The sequence below is a fragment of the Anolis sagrei genome, chromosome 8, assembly GCF_037176765.1.
Source record: "Anolis sagrei isolate rAnoSag1 chromosome 8, rAnoSag1.mat, whole genome shotgun sequence".
In the NCBI taxonomy this organism is placed as follows: domain Eukaryota; kingdom Metazoa; phylum Chordata; class Lepidosauria; order Squamata; family Dactyloidae; genus Anolis; species Anolis sagrei.
Window position 1 is genome coordinate 21277437 of NC_090028.1, and position 21120 is coordinate 21298556.

Here is a 21120-nt window from a genome sequence, read left to right on the forward strand (position 1 = left end):
GATTGTACAGCTGAGCAGGTAAACCTCTTCTCTTTACACTATCTTTTCCCTTCGCCTTTCCTTAGAGAGGTCTGCTTTTGGTGGGACTCTGTGTTGACATTCATGACAAGAAAAGAGCATGACCTCAGATACAAAGAGGCCTTGCAGAATTGCATGAAGTTTAAGAAGAGAAGGATCCCTTTTGCCTGTGAGTAAATGCATCATGGAAGGCTTTGCGCCTGGTTTCTGATTGATTCAGAACATGCGGAGGACCCGCTGGGCAACATCCTTGCAGATGGCCAACTTTCTCACACCAGAGACAACTTGCAGTTTCTCAAGGCACTCCTGACACACACACACACACACACACACACACACACACACACCTCTGAGTCCCCTCGGGAAGAATGGCAGAATGTAAATCAAGTATTATTGTTGTTGTTGCTTCAGCTACAAAATTTGTTTGAAAAACCCCTTTTTAAAAAAGCAACTCTTTGGCAGGAAACCACGGGAAGCTTTTGCCTCAGCCTCCTTTTCAATTACTTTCCTTCACAATGTCTTTGCAGGAAACATGAACATCAAAGAGTATTTTGCAAGAACCAGGTACCAAGGCTCTCTGGATAAGCTCGATTTGGCGACGCTGACGGCCATCTTCCAGTACCACATCCGGGCCGTTCCCTTTGAGAACCTCAGCATCCACTGCGGGGAGACCATCACGTTGGACCTGGAGGATGTGTACGAGAAAATCGTGAGGAAAAGGCGAGGTGGGTGGTGCATGGAGAACAACCAGCTGCTCTTTTGGGTTCTCAAAAGCCTGGGATACGACACAACCACCCTGGGGGCCTATGTCTACAACCCGAAGCAAGGTGACTATGGGACGGACATGAACCACCTCATCATGAAAGTTGTGATTGATGGAACAACTTATATTGTTGATGGTGGTTACGGCTCTTCCTACCAAATGTGGGAGCCTATGGAGCTGGCGGCTGGCAAAGACCAGCCTCAAACACCGGGGATCTTTCGCTTCACAGAAGAGAACGGGACTTGGCACTTGGAGAAAATCAGAAGGAAACAACATGTTCCCAATCCCAACTTCAGTGACCAGGTAGGGAAAGGGGGCCACAGGAGGATTTATTCATTCAGCCTGGAGCCGGTTACGATGGAAGACTTCCAGCCCCAATGTTTGTACCTCCAAACGTCCCCCGATTCCCTGTTTACACGGAAGTCGATTTGCACCCTCCAAACCATGGGCGGCTTCCGGGCTCTGGTTGGGTGGACCTTCTCAGAGACCAAGTACAACTACAAGGAGGACACAGACCTGGTGGAATTCAAGACCTTGCGGGACGACGAAGTGGAGCCAACCCTGCAAGAGGAGTTTGGTATCTCTTTGGAGAGGAAGCTGGCCCCAATTAACCTCCCCGGGAACTATGAAATCTAGCCTGGAGGATCAAAGCCAGCAGTAAGACCTTCTCTCTAACGATTAACTAAACTATGGATTAAACTCTGACTCATGATCAAAGTACCCGAACTTGATAAAGAACAGGATGATGAAAGGAAAGGAAATTAAACCATTTGTCTCAGATAAGGAAAAATTTAAGCACTTGAAAATAGAGGAATTTGTTGTTCAGATTTCATTAATCCACACTGATCTGAATTTGGAAAAGCCAAGATGGCACTGTATAATGGTTTCAGCACTGGACAAATACACACGAGACCAGGGTAAACCATGAAAACCCATTGGGAAGTCACACTCTTTTAGCCTCAGAGGAGGGCAAAGGCAGGCAACCCCTCTCTCAATAAACACCTGAGAAGTTCACCTGAGGTTGGAGCCCTATTTGGGACATAAAGCAAATACATCAACAAGGTTTGCTGTAGGTCTGTAATGTCCTGAAGGCACACAACAACAACATCTGAATGAAGAATAGAATGTGTTCTGATGAACATCTACAACTAAGCTGTATACAACATGCTTCGTTCTTTTCTGTAGAAGAAGTGACTCTGCCGGTGGAAAAGATCACTTCTGCGTGGACTGACTTCATTTAGATGCTGGAAATGCAGAATACTTTGCATTGATGGGAAATTGCTAGGTTCGCATTTGCTGACCAGTCAGGGCTTTCACCTCTTCCAGGTGGATTTAAAAACCACCATCAAACTTGCATTGGTTGGACTTTGGAGCGTTTTCTGATTCCATGAGAATTCAAATACACTGAAGGTTAAGGTCAGCGGAATAGTTAATGTGATGCAACTTCAATTTTCTGAATATATTGAGATTTCTAGTGTCATAACATACCTGAAAAATAAAATGAGTTACTTCTGCTTCTTGGCATCATAAGATTGTTGAAAAATATTGTGGGATTAACATAACTCAAAAACTACTGGACGAATTGACATCAAATTTGACCACAATACATCAACTAAACCAGTGGTTCTCAACCTTCTTAATGCCGCAACCCCTTAATACAGTTCCTCCTGTTGTGCTGACCCCCATGAATAACAGTATTTTTGTTGCTATTTCTTAACTGTAATTTTGCTACTGTTATGAATCGTAACGTAAATATCTGATATGCATGATGTACTTTCATTCACTGGACCCAAATTTTGCAAAAATACCCAATATGCCCAAATTTGAATACTGGTGGGATTGGGCGGAGGGATTGATTTTGTAATTTGGGAGTTGTAGTTGCAGGGATTTATAGTTCACCTATAATCAAAGAGCATTCCAAACTCCACCAACAATGGAATTGAACCAAACTTGGCACACAGAACCCCCATGACCAACAGAAAATACTGGAAGGGTTTGGTGGGCATTGATCTTGAGTTTTGGAGTTGTAGTTTACCTATATCCAGAGAGCACTGTGGACTCATGCAATGGTGGATCTGGACCAAACTTGGCATGGATACTCAATATGCCCAAATGTGAAGACTGGTGGAGTCTGGGGAAAATAAATCTTGACATTTGGGAGTTGTAGTTGCTGGGATTTATAGTTCATTACAATCAGAGAACATTCTGAACTCCACCAACGATAGAATTGGAATAATTGAACCAAACTTGTTACACAGAACTCCCATGACCAACAGAAAATACTGGAAGGGTTTGGTGGGCAGTGTCCTTTGGTTTTGAAGTTGTAGTTCACCTACATCCAGAGAGCACTGTGGACTCAAACAATGATGGCTCTGAACCAAACTTGGCACAAATACTCAATATGCCCACGTGTGAACACTGGTGGAGTTTGGGGGAAATAGACCTTGACATTTGGGGGTTGTAGTTGCTGGGATTTATAGTTCACATTCTGAGCTTGTTTTATTTCACCGTTTATTCAGTAAACTCAATTTGGTTAATTTAGTCTTGTCTGAAGAGTATCATTTTTGGGGGCATTAAAGTAATTTAGGGCATACCGATGGTCACTGGGAAAATAGCCAGACACATTTAGTTTCTCATTAGATCTTCCTGGTGTGCCATCATAATAATAGTACCAACAACAACAGAGTAAAGTTATAAATAACTTTGACTTGAGTATAAGCCGAGGGGGACTTTTTCAGCTTGAAAAAAGGGTTGAAAAACTTGCTGTATACTTGCGTATATACTTGCAAAATCCAGAAAGGGCTTGCTTTTGGACGCAACACAGAAGCTGATACAGATAGTGCCTCTCTGGTGAGAATTGGTTAAAACATAAAGCATCTTTCACAGGATTCATTCTGGTCAGGAAATAATGTCAGGCAAATGTGATCACTCTTTGAATTCTCCCTATAAATGCTCATTTGATCAGTAGGTAGCGTAAAATATCTAGGCATTTCTTTAGGGATTTTTCTGATTGGTCAAAAGACATGTAGGGATGGGAAAGGCCCACCATAGCAGTGAAGACAGCTTAGATGGGAAACCAGCAAGGGAAGTTTAGGAAGGGACCGCTGGGCATTATCATTCTCTCAGCCACAAGTCTGGGAAAGTTCCATAGAGAAAAGTCACATCTAAAAATAAATAAATATTCTAAAGAGGAAGAGAGAAGAGAAGGCTGAGAGGAGATATAATAGCCATGTATAAATATGAGAGAGGAAGCCACAGGGAGGAGGGAGCAAGTTTGTTTTCTGTTTCCCTGGAGACTAGGACGCGGAACAATGGCTTCAAACTACAAGAGAGGAGATTCCATCTGAACATGAGGAAGAACTTCCTGACTGTGAGAGCCGTTCAGCAGTGGAACTCTCTGCCCCAGAGTGTGGTGGAGGCTCCTTCTTTGGAAGCTTTTAAACAGAAGCTGGATGGCCCTCTGCCAGGGGTGATTTGAATGCAATATTCCTGCTTCTTGGCAGGGGGTTGGATTGGATGGCCCATGAGGTCTCTTCCAACTCTTTGATTCTATGATTCTAGGAGGAGGAGACAATGAGTGGGCAGATGCTCCTCTTGACAAGGTAATGAAAAGCCATAGTTCTACCGGAATCAGTGGGGACTTCAAGCAGTTGGGCAAACATTTTATTTGTAACAGGCAATAAGTTGGTCAGAAGTTGGCTCAGGCTGGAAAACATCTTTAGAAAATGAAACACAGCCAAAAATATTGCCACCAAAAATATTTTCAAATAAAGCAAATATTGGTGTCTAAGTTCAATTGCTAGCATAACCTGGAATTGACCCATTGAATCAATGGCTTGTTTTACAGCAGGCCTGGGCCAACTTGGGCCCTCCCTCCCTCCCTTCGGGTGTTTTGGCCCCCAACTTCCACCATTCCTCACAGCCTCAGGCCCCTTCCTTTTCCCCCTCAGTCGCTTAAGAGGAAAGGAAAGGGAAAAGGAAAAGGAAGGGGCCTGAGGCTGTGTGGAATGGTGGGAGTTGGCGTCCAAAACACTCGGAGATAGGGAGGGCCCAAGTTGGCACAGGCCGCACTGCCTGAACATCAAACAATAAGTGGGTGCTAGAAACAATATCATACGAAAGCTGACTGGCACAACCTGGGGATCACAACCAAATACAGTGAAGACATCTGCCCTTGCGCTATGCTACTCTGCTGCTGAGTACGCATGTCCAGTGTGGAACACATCTCACCACGCTAAAACAGTGGATGTGGCTCTTAATGAGACATGCCGCATTATCACGGGGTGTCTGTGCCCTACACCACTGGAGAAATTACACTGCTTAGCTGGTATTGCACCACCTGACATCCGCCGGGAAGTAGCAGCCAATAGTGAAAGGACCAAGGCAGAGACATCTCCAGCTCATCCCCTGTTTGGGTATCAGCCAGCACGTCAACGACTTAAATCAAGAAATAGTTTTCTTAGATCTACAGAGACACTCGCTGGAGCACCTCAGCAAGCGAGAGTCCAAAAGTGGCAGGCTCAAACCCAGCACAAGAAGACAATGGATTCCCACCAATACAAAAAACACAAATCCACTAAACGTTGTGGTACATAAATGACAACGGGCATAAGATCCCTTGCCCTGAAGACAAGTTGTCTTTACACCAAAAGACTCTTTATGTTATGTATGTGTAATCTTTGTAAACAACTGTTATGCCTATACCATATAAATTTGTCATTTATTGAATATTGTAATATACAAACTGTTAGGCAATATCGACCGTTGTCATTTATGTACCACAACTTTTAGTGGATTTGTGTTTTTTGTATTGGTGGGAATCCATTGTCTTCTTGTGCTGGGTTTGAGCCTGCCACTGTTAGGCAATATCGACCGTTGTCATTTATGTATCACAGGCTCAAACCCAGCACCTCAATCCGTGGGTGATACCAGATGAGAGACTCCCCCCTGGGCACACAGAAGACTGGGCGACTTGGAAGGCGCTGAACAGACTGCGCTCTGGCGCCATGAGATGCAGAGTCAAACTCAAGAAATGGGGCTACAAAGTTGAATCCACGGCATGCAAGTGTGGAGAAGAACAAACCACTGACCACCTGCTGCAATGCAACCTGAGCCCTGCCACATGCACGATGGAGGACCTTCTTGCAGCAACACCAGAGGCACTCCCAAGTGGCCAGATACTGGTCAAAGGACATTTAATCAGCTACCAAGTTTGCAAAATTTGTAGGGTTTTTTTTGTTTTATCTGTTTGTTTGTTTTGTTCTGTTAGAAATGTAATACAATGTTCTGGCTGCGGATGACACGATAAATAAATAAATCCGATTTAAAGGACCGAACCTATTCAGGACTAGAATTTGGAATTAGGGCCCATTTTGCATTCACATTCTGTTTCAGGAAACCATTCAGACGTAATCTCTTTTTAAAGCATAATATTTTTCAAAGGAAATGAAAATTCCAATTGTACACACTTGACCTTAAAGTACTCTTTCTTGTAATTAAGAATCATCACGTAAGTGTGTGCTCTGTCTTTCCATTAGCATTGTGTTGTTCACAGTCCCACGCGAGAAATGTGTGCAAGGAGCCACAGGTGCATCCCATCCAGGGCTATGTGCCTCCCTCACTCTGCAAAAGGAGGTGAGACGAGGAGGCCTGGCAACTTCCCAAAATGACTTGCGTTACCGTGGGATGGAAGGGATGCCCGTGATCTGGAAGGAGGTTCAACCCAGCCGTGGTGGCGGCGTCTAATCCTGGGGCTTCAGGAAGGCCTTCTTGGCTCTGCTGGGCCCCTTGCCGCTCCCGACCTCCTCTTCCACAGGATCTTCCATCAGACGGTGGTCCCGCTTCTTCAGGAACTTCTTCCCAATGGTCCCCACTAGGGTTTCGTACCTGGGAAGGCCAACATGGATTTTTTAAGAAGCATCCCTAAAAGAAGTTTGTTGCTTTGAAGCATGCAAAATATCACAAAAGCTGCCATATGACCTTGGAAACCAGGGATGGGGATATTAATATTTATCTCCCATCAGCATACTGAATGAGAAGCAAATCCGGGGCTTGCAAGGGCACGGCAGGATCCTATAGGACGAACCAGTTTATATTAATGAGAAGGACCAAATGTGGGCCTATGCATTAATATAAACAGGTGCGTCACATAGGATCCCACAGTCCCCTTGCAAGCTTTTGCATGTTATACGGTCATATCAATAAAAATTATCCTTACATACTACTGGATCTAAAAAAATCTATCTATCTATCTATCTATCTATCTATCTATCTATCTATCTAAATGCTCTATGCATAATGAGTTCCTTAAAAACAAAAGAACCAATGAACGAAATCACACCAAATTTGGCAACCAACGTCTCACAACACAAGGAGTGACCATCACTCAAAAATTTATGATTTTGTCATTTGGGAGTTGTAGTTAGTGGGATTTATAGTTCACCTACAATTAAAGAGCATTCTGAACTCCACCAGTGATGGAATTGAACCAAACTTGGCACACAGAATTCATATGACCAACAGAAAATATTGGAAGGGTTTGGTGGGCATTGACCTTGAGTTTGGGAGTGGTAGTTCATCTACATCCAGAGAGCACTGTGGACTCAAACAATGATGGATCTGGACCAAAGTTGGCACAAACACTCAATACGCCCAAATATGAACACAGATGGAGTTTCGGGGAAATAGACCTTGACATTTGGGAGTTGTAGTTACTGGGATTTATAGTTCACCTACAATCACAGAGCATTCTGAACCCCACCAACAATGGGATTGATATTCTTGAGAACTTTAAGCTGTGTTTGGAAGCAGTGGTGAGTTGGCTATGAGCAAACAGACTAAAAGTCAATCCTGCAAAAACTGAGATACTCTGGCCCGGCCAGCTGCCAGAATTAATCCAGTCTCTGCCTGATTTCGATGGGGAAGCTCTGGTTCCGTCTGCCACTGTTAAAAGCCTTGGGGTTGTGTTGGACTCATCGCTGACGATGGAGTCCCAGATCACTGCCATAAGTAAGCAGGCCTTTTTTCATCTTCGCCAGGCAAGGAAATTGGCAGCCTACCTTTCGGTAGAAGCATTGGCAACGGTAATCCACGCAACAGTCACCACTAGGTTGGACTATTGCAATGCCTTATATGCTGGCCTTCCGAAGTCAATGACCCAGAGGATTCGGATGGTCCAAAATGCGGCAGCCAGGCTGCTAGCGGGATCATCTATAAGATCCCATACTACACAACTGCACTGGCTACCAATAGAACATCAGATCTCTTACAAGATACTGATCCTGACATTTAGAGCTCAAAATGGCCAAGGACCTTTATATCTTAGGGACTGCCTCATTCCTTTTCTCCATCAGTGGTCACCTCGATCCACCCAGGAAAATCTCCTATACATACCGGGTCCTAGGGAGGCACATTTGAAAGCTACAAGGCATAGAGCTTTCTCGATCTATGCTCCAATTCTCTGGAACTCATTGCCTCCATACATTAGAGCAATGTCGGAGTTGTGACCTTTTGTAAAGGCGCTCAAGACTTGGCTGTTTGGTTGTGCATTTGAGTAATCGGATCAAATTTTGCCATAGTCACTGCTGAATGTTTTTATGTTGAATGTTTTTATATTGAATGTTTTATATTCTGCATAAGCTATTTTAAATTGTAAGTCGCTCAGAGCACTTTAGTGGAGAGCGACTAATTAAGAAATAAAGTGATGATGATGATGATGATGATATATGAGAGTGAGTGCTCTCTCTTACAGCATCTAACTTATCAATTGGTTGTATATGTATAGGATAAAAATATGAAGGCAGTATATATAAGATGCAGTCCTGCCCCTTAATTGTGCCAGGCTCTCCTTATCCAGAGTTTTCCCTCCCTGACAAATGGGCAGATGTTTCAGTTCAGAGCCGGCCTTTGTGTTCCTCTTTGCAAGAAGAGGACTCCTATCCTAGGCTCCGAAATGACTGCGAGGGATTGAGTGCTTCCAATTTTGGTGGAAATGTAAAGACATATTTCTAAGGAATTGCTGCGTTTTGTTCCCTCCAAGCATTTTGTTATGGAAACACATCGCTGGGAACAGAAATAAATAAGTATTAGTATTGTGACCGAATTCAAGTGCCTGGAGAAAGCCAAAGGTTCCAAGCTGGAGCCACAACTCATCAGATCAGCGGCCGATTTCCACAATAAATGGCTCTCTTCTAAAAATAAATGTTTTGCACGCCAAGCAATTGGCCATTCCAGGCCAGCTTTGGGCTTTATAAGGGGGGAAAAAGCAGCAACTCATCTTCTTAGTAATGTCATAAATGGGAAGAACTACCTTCTGGCCATTTCTTCATCCGACACATCTGCTTCCATGGCATTGTCGTCCTCGTCCGTTCCTTCCGCCTTCAGCCTCGAGTTCATCTGGATCATTAACTTCTGGAAATGAAGAAGCGGAGCCGCATCTTAAGCACTGTGCCCCACCAGGGGAGCCAAGGAGGCCGTTTGGGAGGAAAAGAACATCACTTTCCAAAAGCACCGGAACATAGAGGGCACCCCTATGCTGCTACTATTTAATTGCTTTTTAATGGCTTTTTAACTACTGCACTGCACTTTCTAAACTTGCCTGGTGTGGAGTGTGAGGCACCTTGAGTCTCATGGGTGGGGGGGGGGGGGGAGGAGGAGGGGCATCAATAAAGATAATAGTAATAATAATAGTAATAAAAGGTAAAGGTAAAGGTTGTCCCCTGACATTAAGTCCAGTCATGTCTGACTCTAGGGTGTGGTGCTCATCTCCATTTCTAAGCCGAAGAGCCAGCGTTGTCCGTAGACACCTCCAAGGTCATGTGGCCGGCATGACTGCATGGAGCGCCGTTACCTTTCCGCCGGAGCGGTACCTATTGATCTACTCACATTTGCATGTTTTCGAACTGCTAGGTTGGCAGAAGCTAGGGCTGACAGCGGAAGCTCACGCCGCTCCCCGGAATCGAACCTGCGACCTTTCGATCAACAAGCTCAGCAGCTCAGTGCTTTAACCCACTGCGCCACTATTACACTAATAGTAATAGTAATCATTATATTCCCGGCACCAGTGGGCTCTTCTACCTGCAGAGTTTCTGAGCAATGCAATGATCCCAAAATATAGGAAAGTGTTCTCTATGGTTGGATTCAGTGAACTGACAGCCAAATTTGCCAGTTTTTGTGCCGCAGCCATTCCTGTCATGGTCCTAAAAGGTTTTATTATTTTGTTCCAGCTTTCATCACTGCTATACACACACACGCACACACAAACCACCACTGAATGCTGCTTTTAACTCTCATGCTTAATATTGTCTCCTAACTCTGCTTTTAAACATAGTATTTTAATGCTGAAACATATGCTTTTAAGGCTACCATCCTCTGAAGGTCACAGCTGACAAGGCCGTTGCAGGCTAGGACATTTTGTGAGCTGAAAAAAGGACACCCCTGTTGGATGCCATTTGGACTTTTCCTTTGAAGACTTATTTTGAGAAGCAGTGCTCCATTTTCACTGGACTCGATTTGGATTTTTTCCATGAAGATTGTTTTGAGAGTGATGCTCCATCTTCATTATTGTCTTCAGTCTACATATAGCCTCATGACTCAATGCTTACTGTGCTTATATGATTTTTCTTATTGAATGTATCCCTGATGCCTATACACAGTGGAATCCTTATCCAGACCTAGAACTGTTACGTTTGAGAGCGGCTGCTCCTTTTGATTTTGCTGTGTGCCACTGAATTGAGCTATGTACTGGGGATTTCGGTAAATTTTGGAATACTATATGCTCTTTGATAATACACTTTGACATTACGCATAGATTGTTTTGTGTGTGTGCTGATACCTTACAAGTACTATGGGATATTGTATAGAAAAAAGGAACACCCCACCTTTCCTTGCAAACGCTCTCAATCTAAAGTAAGATGCCTCTCCTAAGCACTTAAGGCCATGATGGTGAACCTATGACACTCGTGTCAGCACTGACACGCATGACTATTTTTGATGACACGCAGACACATGTGGCTACATACAGAGAAATACACCTTATAAGAGCCAATCTAATTCCATCCTTAAATTTGTAAAAGGCTCTACAAAGTTAACATATGCACGTTTGAGCATTGTTCACTCCATAACTCAGCATGGATTATAGATTTATCTTGTTTAAACTATAAATATTGCAAAATTATGGGGTTTTTTTCTTGAAGTGACACTCCACCCAAGTTACGCTCAGGTTTTTGGCAAATTCTGGCACACCAAGCTCCAAAGGTTGCCCATCACTGACCTAAGGCATTCGCATACATTCGTGCAATCATCTGTTCAACAGCCGCACTGAGCATTAAATGGGCATGGGATTGGGGGGGGGGGGGGGGGTTAATTTTAAAGGCAATTTTAAAGGCCACTGTTGTTATTTAATGGTTTTTAAACTTTTATATAGCTCTTTTAAAACTGTTTAGTGTGGACAGATGGTTGGCTGCCTTGAGTCCCCATGGCGGAGGTGGGATCTATTTTATTTATTTATTTATTTGCAGCATTTCTATTCCGCCCTTCTCACCCCGCAGGGGATTCAGGGCGGATTACAGTGTACACATATATGGCAAACATTCAATGCCAATTTTGACTTACAACATATACAGACATACACAGAGGCTATTTAACTTTTTCTGGCCACCAGGGGAGCTGTCGCTTTCATCGTCCATCTGCGACACTGATGAAGCACTTCCGCATTCCCTGCTTTGCTAGAGTCTTTTTTATGGCCTCATAAATTAGTTAATTTAGCCTCCCCACACTTTTAAGGTGGTACCTAAATTTCCTACTTGACAGATGCAACTGTCTTCCGGGTTGCAAAGGTCGACAACAGGCTACACAATTGGTTGGAAACCCACTCTAATCCGGGCTGGCTTTGAACTCATGACCTTTTGGTCAGAGTGATCTTAATGCAGCTGACACTCAGCAGCTGCACCACAATCCCGGTGCTAAATACATAAAGAAAGCCATTCCCCCCCCCCCCACCCCCCTTGGCGATACCTCCACTTCTGGGTTGAACCCCTTAAAGGACATTCTGCCGTAGAGGAGGTCTTCGCACGGGGAGAAACTTCTTTCTTCTCTTATGAAGCTCCTGCAAAGCAAAAGAGAGAGGAGGCCTGAGAGAGCAGAAGGAAGGAGCCAGAAGCAAAGCATGAAACAAAACCCTCGCACCAGAGAGGATGCTTCCGCTTTTTTGCATTTAATATTAATGATGATAATAGTGATAACAATAACAACTCCACCTCCCTGAAGGAAGGGACATGGGGTTGCTTATACATGGGACGGAAAGTCCACAAGACATAAAAGCAATCCATAAAACAAAAAACATTAAAACAGGAGCCTCATAAAATACAACCACTCAGACAAAAAACACACTAAACTTAAAAGTAAAAAACAGATTGCATTGAAGCTCCATCAGACAAGATTCGACAAAAACCAAAGACCAGGATGACTAAAGGAGGCGTGACCAAGTTATAAAGGACTGGGCATGGGGTGGTGCAAACAGCATACCATCAGGCCAGAGTGTGATATATGTGGCGACCAAGGGACTGGGTCTTTATAACTAGAGACTAATTGTTTTCGAATTCCCCCTGGAACGTCCCTGCAAAAGGAGGGCAGTATGGGGCTGACCTACTCTCCCTGGGAGGGGGGGGGGCACCACCGGGAAGGAAGGCCCCCCTTCCCCGCCCCCACCAGGCGCATTTGAGAAGGAGGCGGGACCGAGAGGAGTGGTCCCTCCTCAGCGGATGTTAGAGCCTGTGGCGGTTCACAGGGGGAGATGCGGTCATGAAGACAGGCAGGGCCCAAACTGTGTAGGGCTTTGTAGGTCATAACCAACACCTTGAATTGGGACCAGGGGAGTGGCTTTAGTAGGGGCATTTACCCCTTCTGCCAACCCGCTTACTCTTTTTCCTTCAGTTCCGGAAGATCTAGGAACCAATGCTCCTCGCTGATTATTTTCTTTTCCTCTTCTTCAAGCTGCTTTTTGGTTTCGGAGTCTAGGCCCCTCTGCATGAACTGAAAACAAAAAAAGGAAGACACAGAAAGGGACTCTCAGTGGTGATATCTTACCATAAAACACAGCAACATTTAAACAAACTGCTCTACCTCTGAGTGGGCAATGCGGCCCGCTCTCCTCCCATCCTCACTGCAACCCTGCAAGGTGGGCTAGACTGAGTTGGCGTCTTCCTAGTGACAGCATTCTTAATTTGAAGTTCTGATTGGACAGTCACCACTCCCGTGGATCTTACACTGTGGATCTTACATTGCTCGGGAGTTGGATTAAACATCCTGTGAGAGTTAAATCTATTACACTCCACTACAACTTTACACTTCGATGTGGATTGAAACTTATTTATTTATCGTGTCATCCGCAACCAGAACATTGTATAACATTTCTAACAGAACAAAACAAACAGACAGATTTTTAAAAAACACACAAATTTTGCAAACTTGGTAGCTGATTAAATGTCCTTTGACCAGTAGCTGGCCACTTGGAGTGCCTCTGGTGTTGCCTCAAGAAGGTCCTCCCTTGTGCATGTGGCAGGGCTCAGGTTGCATTGCAGCAGGTGGTCTGTAGTTTGCTCCTCTCCACACTCGCATGTCGTGGATTCAACTTTGTAGCCCCATTTCTTAAGATTGGCTCTGCATCTCATGGTGCCAGAGCGCAGTCTGTTCAGCGCCTTCCAAGTTGCCCAGTCCTCTGTGTGCCCAGGAGGGAGTCTCTCATCTGGTATCACCCACGGATTGAGGTGCTGGGTTTGAGCCTGCCACTTTTGAACTCTCGCTTGCTGAGGTGCTCCAGCGAGTGTCTCTGTAGATCTAAGCAACTATTTCTTGATTTAAGTCGTTGACGTGCTGGCTGATACCCAAACAAGGGTATCAAACAAACAAACAAACAAGGATTGAAAATGAATGCTGTTATCACTGTGGCATTCTGGTTGTGGTTTATTGATATCTGCAGAAGCAGAGCATATGTTGCTTCCTAGACTGCTAGGGTCTGATTCCCCCCCAGATACCAAAATCCATGGATGCTCAAGCCCCATTAGATACAAGTGGACAGAAATGGTGCCCGTTCTATAAACAGCAAAATCAAGGTTTTTCTCTTTGGGTTTCCAAAAATATTTTCAAGCCGTGGATGGTAAAGGGCCGGCAGTGCACGTCTACGTCTGCTGACAGAATCATGTAAGCAAAGAGATAGATTATGATTTCTATTTCTAGGGTAAAAATCCAACTGTGAGCCAAGGAAACTAATGAAGCCAAGGGGAATTTGGTAAACCAGCACTTGGGTCCATTCCACTGACACAGTGGAGATCAATAACAACAACAATGGAATGTAGACCTAGAAAGAGGAAGGGGTGAGCCAAAGAGAAAGGCATATTGGAACAGAAAATGACAAAGATCCCCAAGTCAGCCTGGAAATCCCCGGCGTCATGCTGGAAATAGAAAGAAAAAGAAGCCCTGGCGGTTGCCAGTGTACACCAGCCCAGCATGCAACAAAAGCAGGAGGATTTCTATCAGAATGAATGAAGAAGCTGAATTCCAAAAGGGATGTGTGTCTTTAATTCTTGGTGGCACCGTCCCATCTCCCAATGAGACTATGTCTGCATCTGCACTCGGCTGCACTCTGTCTCCACCCTCCTTTCCTGCCCTCTAAGACAGATGTCCCCTTGACTAATGCCTTCATATTCATAGCATCGGCATCGTTTCTCAGATGTGCAACTGCAGGGTCGCATCCGGGCACCCGGGTCTACTCTGTGGCGGGAAAAATGATAAAACCAGTCCTTTATAGATAGATATATCACATGCAATTCATTTTAAAATGAGGCTGAAGCGAGCGGGGGATTGGGAGGATGGGTACAGCATTTGTGTGCCACAGCCAGTTGACCCTCTTCCATACCAAGAGAGGCTGATTTACAAGGAAAAGCATTAGGTGGATCTGCATTGGCTCCAGAGGTTTGGAGGGATGCACCTTTTGGGTCTAGGTCTTAATTTTAGGCAACCTTCATCTGGATCATAATAAATTGTGGCAAGTTCTTGGTGGGATGGGCATACCAAGCCACCTTGTCTCTCTCCTGAGGAATCTGTACAAAGACCAAGTAGCAACAGTAAGAACTGACCACAGAACAACAGGCTGGTTCAAGATTGGGAAAGGCATACGGCAAGGCTGCATACTCTCACCCAACCTTTTTAACTTGTATGCAGAACACATCATGCGATGTGCGGGGCTTGAGGAATGCAAAGCTGGGGTGAAAATTGCTGGAAGAAACATTAACAACCTCAGATATGCAGATGACACCACTCTGATGGCCGAAAGCGAGGAGGAGCTGAGGAGCCTTCTAATCAAGGTGAAAGAAAAAAGCGCAAAAGCCGGGTTGCGGCTAAACATAATAAAAACCAAGATTATGGCAACAAGAATGATTGACAACTGGAAAATAGAGGGAGAAAATGTGGAGGCCGTGACAGACTTTGTATTTCTAGGTGCAAAGATTACTGCAGATGCAGACTGTGGCCAGGAAATCAGAAGACGCTTACTTCTTGGGAGGAGAGCAATGTCCAGTCTCGATAAAATAGTAAAGAGTAGAGACATCACACTGGCAACAAAGATCCGCCTAGTCAAAGCCATGGTATTCCCTGTAGTAACCTATGGATGTGAGAGCTGGACTTTAGGGAGGGCTGAGCGAAGGAAGATAGATGGTTTTGAGCTGTGGTGTTGGAGGAAAGTTCTGAGAGTGCCTTGGACTGCGAGAAGATCCAACCAGTCCATCCTCCAGGAAATAAAGCCCGACTGCTCATTGGAAGGAAGGATACTAGAGACAAAGTTGAAGTACTTTGGCCACATCATGAGGAGACAGCAAAGCCTAGAGAAGACAATTATGCTGGGGAAAGTGGAAGGTAAAAGGAAGAGGGGCCGACCAAGGGCAAGATGGATGGATGGCATCCTTGAAGTGACTGGACTGACCTTGAAGGAGCTGAGGGTGGTGACGGCCGACAGGGAGCTCTGGCGTGGGTTGGTCCATGAGGTCACGAAGAGTCGGAGACAATTGAATGAATGAACAACAACATCTGGATTATGGCAACATTCTTAGAATTGTCCATGTCTGGATCTTGTAGAAGAAGAGGGAGTGAGTGGAAAAGAGATGGGAACAGAACGTGAAAGGAATCAGCTCCTCCTTCCACCAAAAGTGTCTGTCAATGGGCACATTTGCCTCATTAGCACCAAGTTAATGAACATATGAGAGAGAGAGGTTGAGATTGGGAGGAACCCAAATAGCTTGGGATAAGAATACCCAGCTCCAGGTTTCAGCAGCAACAGGGCAAGGAGAACATTTCAAGTGAGCCTTTGTTTTGGGCTTCCAGGAGCAAAGCAGGGCATTTCTGGGGGAAATCCATCAAGCCGTGAAAATGTTGGAAGCTATAAGCGACACAACAAGTTCTGCCATCCAGAGGAGAGGCAGCACCAAGCAGCATGTTGTTGGCCAAGTAGTTGGAAGGAGAGCGGCTTTGGCGGAGATGGCGCGCCAAGGGCACTTGGTATCAAGAGAGGGAGCGCACCTACACTGTAGAATTAATGCAGCCTGACACCACTTGACTTCCATGGCTCAGTGCTATGCTATGGAACCATCAGATTGTCATTTCACAAGGCTTTGAAACTACAATTCCCAAGACTCCATGACAATTAACGTGGTGTCACACTGCATTCACTCTACTACAGTTAGGAAGCCTAAGACTCCTGACACAGCTCTGCTTCAAAATGAAGCACTTCTTCCTCACTTTACCTTCAGAGCAAATGTAGCAAATCTAATAAAATTATCCTGCTTTGTGTGGAAACATCAGAGATGGGCACTAAGAAACGTCACTGACCAAAGACAGTCAAATTCACTTCCAAATGAAGATCCTGAACAAGTGGGATTTACTTCCAAGCAAAGACAGCGAGCCTTCGCCCTCAATCACAAAGAACTGCTTTCAATCCTCGGGTTTGGAGAGGAAATGGACGGAAAAGAGAGAAAGGAGCATTTTGCTCTGCATGTGCCTCAAAGGCGCCGCATCCTGAAAGATGGAGATACAAAGAGAATGGCGCTAATGCAAAACCGGAGCAAACAAACCATGAAGGCCCGACGATATTGAGTTATACATATTTAATGAATATTTATATTTTAAAAAATTAATGGCAATCTCGACTCAGATGTTGTTCTCTGAGAAAACGGAGCGATCATCAATCTCGCCACTGCGTTCTTCCACTGAGTGATGTGTTACATTATAGGACAGGAACGGAGTCCATTAACCGCCGAGCCGAGACTAATTCCACTTTGGGCTCAGCACCGGATTTGCAAATCCAAGGGCAATGGTGAGGTCAGGGCTCTTGTTAATATCTCTCGCTGGACCATCTCCACGTGACTACGCTGATGGGTTGGAGCAGAGAGGGAGAAATTAAATGAGACGAGGAAACCACAAGTAACATTAGCACATTGGCAGGTCCTGCCATTGGAAGTGGAGGCAAAACTTGGCCAAAATAAGAACGACCTTTAGTTCCAATTAAAACAAGGACGACCTTTGGTCTGAAGTAAACATCTTAAGCTAAAATGTAAAGGAAGAGGAGAATTTGATTGTGCTGGTAAGAAGTATGTCCCATGAGGAACATGATGATGATGATGAAAAAGGATGACCCAAACAATTACCGTCCAGTCAGCCTCACGTCGATACCAGGCAAGATTCTGGAAAAGATTGTTAAGGAAGTGGTCTGCAAACACTTAGAAACAAATGCGGTCATCGCTAATAGTCAACATGGATTTATCAAAAACAAGTCATGCCAGACTAATCTGATCTCTTTTTTCGATAGAGTTACAAGCTGGATAGATGCGGGGAATGCTGTGGATGTAGCGTACCTGGATTTCAGTAAGGCCTTCAACAAGGTCCCCCATGACCTTCTGGCAAACAAACTAGTCCAATGTGGGCTAGGCAAAACTACAGTGAGGTGGATCTGTAATTGGTTAAATGGACGAACCCAAAGGGTGCTCACCAATGCTTCCTCTTCATCCTGGAAAGAAGTGACAAGTGGAGTGCCATCAGCAGGGTTCTGTCCTGGGCCCGGTCCTGTTCAACATCTTTATTAATGACTTAGATGAAGGGCTAGAAGGCAGGATCATCAAGTTTGCAGACGACACCAAATTGGGAGGGATAGCCAATACTCTGGTGCCCCCGGTGGTGCAGTGGGTTAAAGCACTGAGCTGCTGAGCTTGTTGATCGAAAGGTCGCAGGTTTGATTCCGGGGAGCGGCGTGAGCTTCCGCTGTCAGCCCTAGCTTCTGCCAACCTAGCAGTTCGAAAACATGCAAATGTGAGTAGATCAATAGGTACCGCTCCGGCGGGAAGGTAACGGCGCTCCATGCAGTCATGCTGGCCACAAGACCTTGGAGGTGTCTACGGACAACGCTGGCTCTTCGGCTTAGAAATGGAGATGAGCACCGCACCCCAGAGCCAGACATGACTGGACTTAATGTCAGGGGACTACCTTTACCTTTACCTTAGCCAATACTCTAGAGGACAGGAGCAGGATTCAAAACGATCTTGACAGATTAGAGAGATGGGCCAAAACTAACAAAATGAAGTTCAACAGGAACCAATGCAAGGTACTCCACTTAGGCAGGAAAAACGAAATGCAAAGATACAGAATGGGGGACAATGCCTGGCTTGAGAGCAGTACGTGTGAAAAAGATCTTGGAGTCCTCGTGGACAACAAGTTAAACATGAGCCAACAATGTGATGCGGCGGCAAAAAAAGCCAATGGGATTTTGGCCTGCATCAATAGGAGCATAGTGTCTAGATCTAGGGAAGTCATGCTACCCCTCTATTCTGCTTTGGTTAGACCACACCTGGAATATTGTGTCCAATTCTGGGCACCACAATTCAAGAGAGATATTGACAAGCTGGAATGTGTCCAGAGGAGGGCAACTAAAATGATCAAGGGTCTGGAGAACAAGCCCTATGAGGAGCGGCTTAAGGAGCTGGGCATGTTTAGCCTGAAGAAGAGAAGGCTGAGAGCAGATATGATAGCCATGTATAAATATGTGAGAGGAAGCCACAGGGAGGAGGGAGCAAGCTTGTTTTCTGCTTCCCTGGAGACTAGGACGCGGAACAATGGCTTCAAACTACAAGAAAGGAGAGTCCATCTGAACACGAGGAAGAACTTCCTGACTGTGAGAGCTGTTCAGCAGTGGAACTCTCTGCCCCGGAGTGTGGTGGAGGCTCCTTCTTTGGAAGCTTTTAAACAGAGACTGGATGGCCATCTGTCAGGGGTGATTTGAATGCAATATTCCTGCTTCTTGGCAGGGGGTTGGACTGGATGGCCCATGAGGTCTCTTCCAACTCTTTGATTCTATTATTCTATGTCTGTTTTTATGATTCTATGTCTGTTTCTGGCGTGGGCTGGTCCATGAGGTCACAAAGAGTCGGAGACGACTGAACGAATGAACAACAACACAACTCCCAAATTACAAAATCAATCCTCCCCCAACCTTACTAGCATTCACATTTGGGTGTATTGGGTATTTGTGGCCAGTTTGGTCCAGTGAATGAAAATGCACCCTGCATATCTGATATTTACATTATGATTTATAACAGTAGTAAAATGATTGTTACGAAGTAGCATTGAAAACAATATTATGGTTGGGGGTCACCACAACATGAGGGACTGTATTAAGGGGTCACGGCATTAGGAAGGTTGAGAACCACTGATGTAGGGCTTTAAGTGGGAGGGGCCTAGCGACTCTTCCCGAGACCACTCGGCTCCTCTCCCCGCACCTCGCCTCCTGCGGCCGAAGGGCTTCGGAAGTGGGAGGGGCTAGCCGACGCTTGCCGAAGCCGCTCGGGAAGAGCCGCCTAGACCCCGCCCACTCCCGAAAGGGCCATGAAACCGGTTCTTTCTCCCCCTCCCGCCGCCCCATTACCTTCATGCGGAGAAGGTTTTTGGACAGTTTGCTCTTCACGTCGCGAGCCATGGCCGAAAGAAGGTGTGGAGGGCCCGCCTGGACTCGTCACGTGGCGGCGCGGCGTCTCTTCAGACTCGCCTTCGCCTCTCTTGCGACTGCGCATGCCCGGGGTGCGTCAATCGTACGCATGCTCAGTTACAGGCAGTGAAGCTGCTCTTCCGGCCCTTTCAGAACCTGGCAGGGAGCATGCGCATAAGCTTTAACTAGACATGCCCTACACTGCTGGATTAATGCACTTTGACTGCCGTGACTCAAGGATTGTGGGAGTTAAAAAACTCAAAAATGACAACAGCAAAACAGCAGAGAGGAAACAACCAAGCACAGCTTCACACCTCTCAACAAAAGATTCTCCCTTCAATTGCTAATGAAGGTGGTCAGTTGAAACATTCTCACCCAGCTCCAGCAGAGAAGAGCTCTTTGCCCCACCCCAGTCATTCCACAGATATATTAACCCATTGTCCTAGTTCCAAACAGACCTCACTACCTCTGAGGATGCTTGCCATAGATGCTGGTGAAACGTCAGGAGAAAATGCCTCTAGAATATGGCCATATAGCCCAAAAAAACCCCACAAGAACCTATTGATTCCAGCCATGAATGCCTTCGACAATACATTGTGGGAGTTGTAGCTTTACAGGCCTTTTAGCCTTCGCTACCACAGAGTGCTGGTGGCTCACCAAACTCCAAATCCCAAGATTCCTTGGCATTGAGTCCAGGCAGCAAAACTACAAGGTATTGTCGAAGGCTTTCATGGCCGGAATCACTGGGTTGTTGTAGAGGCATGTTCTAGAGGCATTTTCTCCTGACGTTTCGCCTGCATCTATGGCAAGCATCCTCAGAGGTAGTGAGGTCTGTTGGAAGTAGGAAAATGGGTTTATATATCTGTGGAAATACCAGGGTGAGACAAAGGACTTTTGTCTGCTGGAGCTAGGTGTGAATGTTTCAACTGACCACCTTGATTAGCATTTAATGGCTTGGAAGTGCCTGGGGGGAATCTTTTGTTGAGAGTGATTTGATTTGCCTGATTGTTTACTCTGTTTACTTGTTTTGCTGTTGCAATTTTTGAGTTTTTTAATACTGGTGGCCAGATTTTGTTCATTTTCATGGTTTCTTCCTTTCTGTTGAAATTGTCCACATGCTTGTGGATTTCAATGGCTTCTCTGTGTAGTCTGGCATGGTGGTTGTTGGAGTGGTCCAGCATTTCTGTGTTCTCAAATAATCTGCTGTGTCCAGGTTGGTTCATCAGGTGCTCTGCTATGGCTGATTTCTCTGGTTGGAGTAGTCTGCAGTGCCTTTCATGTTCCTTGATTCGTGTTTGGGCATTGCTGCGTTTGGTGGTCC

At 45.3% G+C, this 21120-nt stretch overlaps 2 protein-coding genes across 3 annotated transcripts; one reads left to right on the forward strand and one right to left on the reverse strand.

The window, feature by feature from the left end:
* Nucleotides 1-472: 472 nt before the first annotated feature.
* Nucleotides 473-19883, reverse strand: MPHOSPH6 (M-phase phosphoprotein 6). 2 transcript variants are annotated; one of them, XR_010910269.1, is made up of 6 exons: nt 19740-19883; nt 12699-12811; nt 11795-11885; nt 9090-9190; nt 6461-6667; nt 473-703 (listed from the first exon to the last, which is right to left on the reverse strand). XR_010910269.1 is itself a non-coding variant. In XM_067471047.1 (5 exons), the coding sequence occupies exons 1-5, from the start codon at nt 19788-19790 to the stop codon at nt 6523-6525; spliced, it is 501 nt and encodes a 166-aa protein (XP_067327148.1). In that variant the 5' UTR covers nt 19791-19883; the 3' UTR covers nt 6196-6522. The 2 variants fall into 2 exon arrangements, 1 of the variants encoding a protein (XP_067327148.1); XM_067471047.1 differs by lacking the exon at nt 473-703 and having other exon boundaries at nt 6196-6667.
* Nucleotides 551-3322, forward strand: LOC132782918 (arylamine N-acetyltransferase, pineal gland isozyme NAT-10-like). The gene has a single exon (XM_060787896.2). The coding sequence runs from the start codon at nt 551-553 to the stop codon at nt 1415-1417; it is 867 nt and encodes a 288-aa protein (XP_060643879.2). The 3' UTR covers nt 1418-3322.
* Nucleotides 19884-21120: the final 1237 nt, after the last annotated feature.

What these genes read in the sequence shown, in the direction of transcription:
- LOC132782918 (XM_060787896.2), top strand. Translation starts at nt 551, where the DNA reads ATGAACATCAAAGAGTATTTTGCAAGAACCAGGTACCAAGGCTCTCTG.
- MPHOSPH6 (XM_067471047.1), bottom strand. Translation starts at nt 19,790, where the DNA reads ATGGCTCGCGACGTGAAGAGCAAACTGTCCAAAAACCTTCTCCGCATG. An exon ending in AAAACCTTCTCCGCATGAAG is followed by an intron (nt 12,812 to 19,739) that starts GTAATGGGGCGG and finishes TTTTGTTTTCAG; the next exon opens with TTCATGCAGAGGGGCCTAGA. An exon ending in GATGAAGAAATGGCCAGAAG is followed by an intron (nt 6,668 to 9,089) that starts GTAGTTCTTCCC and finishes TGGCCTTCCCAG; the next exon opens with GTACGAAACCCTAGTGGGGA.